General features: G+C 44.8%; 2 protein-coding genes across 2 annotated transcripts in view; both read right to left on the reverse strand.

Annotated features, from left to right (window-relative positions):
- Window positions 1-2,014, reverse strand: part of SLC12A6 (solute carrier family 12 member 6) — an 86,757-nt gene extending 84,743 nt beyond the window's left edge. The window contains exon 1 of the mRNA XM_061157652.1: window positions 1,082-2,014. Coding sequence (XP_061013635.1) covers window positions 1,082-1,352 — 271 coding nt within the window. The 5' untranslated portion in view covers window positions 1,353-2,014. The remainder of the gene's footprint in view (window positions 1-1,081) is intronic.
- A 3,555-nt stretch (window positions 2,015-5,569) lies between these two features.
- NOP10 (NOP10 ribonucleoprotein) lies at window positions 5,570-6,689 on the reverse strand. Its single transcript, XM_061157655.1, has 2 exons — window positions 6,553-6,689; window positions 5,570-5,954 (listed from the first exon to the last, which is right to left on the reverse strand). The coding sequence occupies exons 1-2, from the start codon at window positions 6,604-6,606 to the stop codon at window positions 5,814-5,816; spliced, it is 195 nt and encodes a 64-aa protein (XP_061013638.1). The 5' UTR covers window positions 6,607-6,689; the 3' UTR covers window positions 5,570-5,813.
- Window positions 6,690-7,080: the final 391 nt, after the last annotated feature.

Below are 7,080 nucleotides of genomic sequence, written 5' to 3' on the forward strand. Positions count from 1 at the left end.
TTTACATTAAAACACACTAAACAGAAATAAGGAACTAAAATCATTTTGGTTTCCTGCGCCCTGTAGGTTAGAAGGAACAATATTTCCTGACACCGGAAAATAGCAAGTCAGTGGCTGAAGATGGTTTTCAAATGTGGGTAGAATATCATTTTAAGAGCTTTTAAAATTCTTAAGAGAATTTTCATTACCAGACAGATCTATGTTAGAACATAGCATAAAACTAAATATATAGAGCAGTACGGTATTTCTCAAATTTTTCTACTTTAGTCCAAAAAATGTTATGACCTGTTTTATTTCATCACCTCTTTCTCACTAAGCGCAATGGAAACCTCCAAGCCTGTTGACACAAATTGCTTTAGGAAGCTAAAGGTCTGCGGTGGTCAATACAAGTCAAAAGTGGCTCATGTGCTATTCCTGACTACAAAGGCTTAATACTCAGTACATGCCATCTAAAGTACAAAATGAAAAAAATAAAAAATCATGTGGAATCAGGCCCTAAAAGCCTCTTTAGAATTCTCCACTGGACAGGGCAGCCCACTCAGGTCTACCCACCCTCATCCTGACTGAGCTTAGCTACTGGAACAACTGCCTCTGTAAAAATAAAAATTTTTAAAAAGAATTTTGTGATACAATATCTTAAGTCTCTTCAGGAAAGCCAATAACTAAGATATGATCAATAACTACTCCATGTAACTGACCTTAAAAGCAAACTGTCATAGTTAGACCCCCAAAGCCAATTCTCCGCTAAATTTTACCATTTAGGATTCTCCTTCCTAAAAAATGATTAAATTCTTTGATACTCATCCTTAACCAAAAGACCCATTTCAAGTCTGAGACAAAAACGAGGAAGTCAAAACACAACCACTTTCCTTCTTGCCATATACCTTCAAACACATCAAGTTACTACTGCAGAGATTCTCTATGCAAACCATTATCCTAAAGGGTTCCTAAACATCTCAAAAACAGGTTCCTTGGTTCCTAATGATGATTCTATAACGGAAACGTGATCTCTCGGTATATATTCTCCCTGGACAAACAGGTCAGTAATGGAAGTATTTTGTTTATCTATGTTTCTACTCACCCTCAGTAACGTCCTGGGGGTTAGATGTCCGGTCACTGGCTGGATCCAGTGCAACCGTTCCCAGGGAAGTGGTGGCCCCAGACATCTCACTCATAGGCTCACTACGGCTGGTTTCGGGCACACTTTCCCGGGAGCTAAATCTTACTCGGGAACTGGATCGAGAGCTGAGGTCCGGACTGGTGTCTGACAAACCTGGAATGTCATCGATCTTTGTTGGTGTCACCATGAACCGAACTGAGGCCATCTTGCTGGTGGTTTCTGGAGGATGCATTTTTATTTTTCTCTTCCTTTATAAGGACAAGGAAAAAAGAAAAACCCTGCAAAACCCTTCCTCCTTTGCAAGCTACTTCTGATTGCAAAAATAGAAAAGATAACTAAAAACACGAAAAACCTTCAGTTACCTTGATTTACACACGAAAAGCCACTACATATAAGAATCCTTCTACTCAAGAATTCAAGCTGTCCTAAAAAGTGCACTACCAACAGTTGAAAAATATTAAAAAAAAAAAAAAAAAAAAAAAGACAAAACGATGCCAATCTCGTGTAACTTCGTTCCTTCAGAATGAAGAGATACCTAGTTATCTCCTCTGGTCCAGGGATGTGGGCTCAGGGCCATGGTCGGAAAAGCAGGTGACGAAGCCTTTCTCGCCTCGACCCTAAGGTTTCCGCCGAGGTAGTTAGTCCTTTTTTTAATCTGTAAATGTCCCACGGTTAGTTGAGCAAAGTGCGCACAAGCCCACCCTTATCAGACGAATTTACAGCATGGATCAGATTGCGAAACGGTGTATACCCAGGCACCTGTTGTGTATCAGGTGAATACCCCACAGGTCTGGCTGGGAGGAGGTGTGTGTAGAGCCACCCGATGTTTCTGAGGCCGATAATCCACTTGGGTCTGGTGGCAGAGGTGCGCACGCATAACGGGAAAAATAATCGCACACTCCGGCCCGAAGAGAATGAGGAGAGAAGGGTGAGCAGAAGAGGCTGCAGGGGCAGAGCGGATTTCTGCCTTCAAGAGGCCTGCGGGGGTGGCCCGCCCGCTCCTCTGGCAGAAAGGTCCCTAGGATCCGGGAGGAGGCGGCTAGCTGACCGAGACTCCGCGGACTGCAGCTCAGGGTCGAGGCAGGTCGCTGCGAGTCAGTCCATCGAGCCCCCGACTGGCTCACTCGGTTTCTCTTGCGCGTGACAGGACGAGCCACCCCTTTGCCGAAGAAGCTCTCTCCCCTACCAGAGCCCCGGCGCAAGGTCAGCCCTCGCTGTTCTTCCTTCGGGTTCTAACTGAAGAGGAGGTGGCCTCAGGCTGGCCCTGGCTGAGCTGGAGAGAGCAGCGAGGATGTGAGTAGGAAGAGGTCGCAGGTGCGGGATCTCGGCGCCAGCTGATGAGGGTGCGCGCGCAGCTGTTGTTTATGAGCCGGTAACTGTTTCCGAGCCACGGCGCGCGAGGAGGGCTGGAGCTGCCGGGGAGGGCGCCCCCTCCCTGGCCAGACGCCAGAGATGCAGTTACGTGACCTCGCCACCCCCGGCCCCCGGCCCCGCGGGCTGGGCCCGCGCCGCCGCAGCCCCGCCCTTTCCTCCCGGCTCGTTCCTCATTCGAGGTTAACGGTCCGAAGAGAAGCCTAGGGGAGCGGTCGGAGGGCGGCACCGTCCCCACGAGCGCCTGAGAGCCCCGCCCAGTCTCTGCAGCCCGCGAGGTGGCCGAGAGGGCTGCGCGCATGCGCTCGCTCGGGTCGCAGCAGGGGGTGGGCCCCCAGTATGGGAAGCCCGGAGCACGACGGGAATTGTAGTTGGGTGTGGGGGCCTCAGCTGCGTTCCTTTGGGAAAACAAATGCTTTTCCTTCTAGGTCCTGCTGTCTTGCACTAACTCTAGAGGTGGAAGGATTTCAGGGAACAGTGGGTACTCCATACTCTCAGAACCGCAAAAACCATCGCTACTGAATAAGAGCATCCTGAAAATACCATTCATAATTTCTTTAAAAATCACAAACCTCACACCACCATATACCTCCAAAATATATGGTATATATTGGATATGACCCTCATTGGAGTTTTTATTAGTGGTACATCCCAAATCATTGTATGCTCAAATTTATACATACTTTGTGCTACATTTTCTATTTCCTGTCTTTGGGGAACAAAATGGTTTTTACAGGTATACACCTATCAAATATTCGTATCGTACACCTTACATACATACAATTTTGTGTTTCACCTCAGACTGAAAGCTCCATTAAAAAAAACCATCTTTTAGACATGAAGATGACATTGAGATACTTTCTCTTGACTCCAGTGTTTTCTCTACTTCTGCCACCATAATATTTTCCCTAGCATATTTAATGCATGAATAGAGGTCTTCAATAAATTTGATTCATCAATATTTTGTTTGCAAGTTATTTCCTAGAGCTCTGATCAAGACACTTTTCTTAACTTTAATTTTTCCTAACTTTATTTATTGACAAATTGTTGATTTACAATGTGCGATCTTTGCTATACAGCAGTGACTCAGTCATATACATATTTTTAAAAATTTTTTCCGTTATGATTTATCACAGGATACTGAATATAGTTCCTTGTACTATATGTAGGGCCTTGTTTATCAAAAGTTATTTAAATTCAACAACCTGGGGCCTGACTTTGCCTGGTCCTTGCTCAGCACAAGTAGAAATGCTTAACATCATCCTTAATAATAGATGAGAACAGTACTGAAGACCTGAGCCAAGAAATCTCCTTTTATCACATGACACAAAGTCCACAGTCTGGTGTAAAAGATACAGGTAACAAAATGTAAACTAAATTCCTATTTTAAAATGTAAATCTCCTCAAAGCTTGATTTTTTATAGAGTCTGTGATACTGATTCAGGCTGTTTTCTCGCAGAAGCAAGAAATTTAGCTCCCTGATCAGTTTTCTTCTCAGGCAGGCCTGCTGTTCAGTCTTAGAGACATTCCCCTTATTAAAATAAAAAAAATTCCTAGATTTCTACATTGAATTTTGTTTCATATCACAGTGTATTTTCATTCACTTTAGACTAAAGAGTTTCCCATTTCTGAGAACATCTCAGATACCTAGGAGATCTCTTTAGGAAAAAATCTTCGGTATATACACACCAATTTGAATTTTCCTTAGTCTACACAGTAGGTAGCATGGAAAATGCTAATCGTTTTCTGGGGGGCGGGGGTAGCTTATAAAGACAGAATCACAGTCTGCAATTTTCTTTAAAAAAACATAGGATTTGTTTGTTTTTTTAGCCACACCATGCAGCAGCTTGCAGGATCTCCCACCCCAGGGGCAGCAGAAGCTGGCAGTCCTAACCACTCGACCGCCAAGAATTTCCCTGAAGTTGGTTCTTTAAACACTTCCTTAGCAGAACCTTTTCCCTAGTCATTTGCAGAATTTCTAGCATTTCTTCAAACATTAACCTCTAATAGGATAGAACAACTTTTTACAATCTCTTTAATGCTAAGAGCCTTAAGTGAAGAGGCTAAGAAACGAAAAACTGCTTGACAGAAAGTAACTATACCATTTCACCATTCTCATAAGTAATAGAACTGGAAATCATGTCTTATTATTAACTATGTATGACCCAAGTCTTCAGGTTTTTTTCTTTTCTCTGAAGAGTCAACTATTCTCAATTTTTCTGCTAGGACAGTCAGACATCAGCATCAGTGAGAAACATATTTACTCCTTTCCAGGGCCAGTCTTGATAAATCAAATTTGGGCTGATGTATGTTACAGTGGCACTAGGCAAACATTCGGTTCAGTGTCAAAGGCCACAAATAAGAAGTTCAGGAAGTACCTAATTGACTTGATAAGGAGAGGAAGAAGCAATCATATCTTGAATGCCTGTATATATTTTGCCTCATCATCCCCATGGTGTGAAGTAATTGGATTACAAATTTATGGTTGCCCCATGACAGAAGCTCAAGGCCTAAGAAATCTTCCAGGATTAAAAAAAAAAATCCTCCAAGATATTTCCAGAGAGGCAGTCAAAATGCATAAAGGCATTCCTATTCACAATGGTTGGATGAATTAAGATCTATCACTGAACTCTATCAATTTTAGAGGTGGAAGAGTACTTAGAAATGATGAGAAAAACGGAACTAAACAGGTTGACTTTCTCAAAGTTATAAATAGGGGGGTGAATACTGGTTTTCTGGCTTCCAATTCAACATCTTCCTCCTCCCACATAGCTGCTATTATTTTTCAAGCAACTCTTCCATTTTGAGTGAAATGGCATTTCAAGGGACAAAAAATTACTTAACTGAAACACAGGTATTTCTTAGTGAATGCTGACGGTTGCACAAGTCTTTCTCAAGCCTTCTTCCCCTTCCCCAGCACCCTGCCCTGAACTCACAGCACAGCACGACTGCTGCGGCAGTCACCTAAGTTTCTCTTCCAAGTAGTCTTGTTGTACCCCTGGGGTACTCTTCCCTCTCGTCTCCCTTGTTTTTGTTTTTAAACCACTCCATTTTTCCCACAACATACAAAATAACAGCTCTTTGAAATCATTTTAATAAACTGGCAGTGATTCACTGTACGAAAAGATTGAAATATCTCCCCTGGGACGGGGATGCTACCATGACTGCCTCAAAACAAGCATGATCAAAAGCAAAGATGAGACCGGATTCGAGAAGCAAGAGTCGGAGCAAGCTTCCAGTCTCACAGACTGAAGAGCCTGGCTGCAGATAGTCTCTTGGGGGCTGGCAGGCAGCAGAAGACACATGAAATGTTAAGACATCCTCAGAGGACGGGGCGCGGCTGCTGGGTCATGAGCACCTTGAAGCGTTTCTTAATGGTGATTCGGTGTCGAGAGTATTTGTCGTCTGGGGAGAATCGAGCAGGGTGGGCCGAGCACGTCTGTTGTCCCATAGGATCAAGCTTCTGCTCGAGGAGGAAAGAGAACATAATCTCAGCATTGGAATGGTGGGGAAACCCAATTCCTAGCCTCAAAAGGGAGATGGAGCTGGGATGGGGAGTTCAGTTCAGTTCAGTCGCTCAGTCGTGTCGACTCTTTGCGACCCCATGAACCGCAGCAGGCCAGGCCTCCTTGTCCATCACCAACTGCTACCAAACCCATGTCTACCCAATCACCAACTGGTACCAAACCCATGTCCATTGAGTCGGTGATGCCATCTAACCATCTCATCCTCTGTCTTCCCTTTCTCCTCCTGCCCTCAATCTTCCCCAGCATCAGGGTATTTTCAAATAAGTCTGCTCTTCGCATCAGGTGACCAAAGTATTGGAGTTTCAGCTTCAACATCAGGGGGCCGCGCAAAAACAGTAAACATGAAAACAGTAGATGCGAGGTAAGATCTAGAAGCCACGCATTTCTGCTTCCATTAATACCACGCGGCTTCTGGAGTTTCTAGTCCCGCCCCCCTCCCGCCCAAGCAGCTAGGCAACTGACGGGCTCCTCACGACCGCTCCTTCCAAGGACATGCATCGCTAAGCTCACATTCAGCCCGTTTACCCGTCTCACCTTCAGCGTGTAGACCCGCTCTCCTTGCTCGTTGAGGTAATACTGGAGAAACATGACCACACTAAAGCACTACGTTCCAATTCTGTCCGCAGCTGCCTCTAACTGAAGGCCTCACGTGTTGGTCAATTTCCTTCCTGTACAGCCGGAAGTCTCGCTCTGAAAGCACGCCGGGAAATGTAGTCCAGTGTATTTAGACTTTTCTCCAGCCGGACAGAAGGAGGCGCACTAGCGCAGAACTTCACCAATTGCAACCCAGTTGCAATCTTGCAGGAGTTGTGAGACACGTGCAGTATACCCACTGTGTGCCTGGTACTGCTAAGGAGAGGGGGGTAGGGATGGATATAGATTAAACATAACTGAATAGTATCCTGTTTTTAGCTCACGATGCACATCCATTTCAGAGGCAATGAGTTTCTAGTACCTGCAGAAATAAGGGCTCCGGGATCCAGAGCCCCTTTTACCTTAGGAAGGAAAGAAGATTTTCTTCCTTCCCCTATTGTACATCCGGTTCTCTCGCCCTGTTTCAAA

This window comes from Dama dama, chromosome 12 (genome assembly GCF_033118175.1).
Source record: "Dama dama isolate Ldn47 chromosome 12, ASM3311817v1, whole genome shotgun sequence".
In the NCBI taxonomy this organism is placed as follows: Eukaryota; Metazoa; Chordata; class Mammalia; order Artiodactyla; family Cervidae; genus Dama; species Dama dama.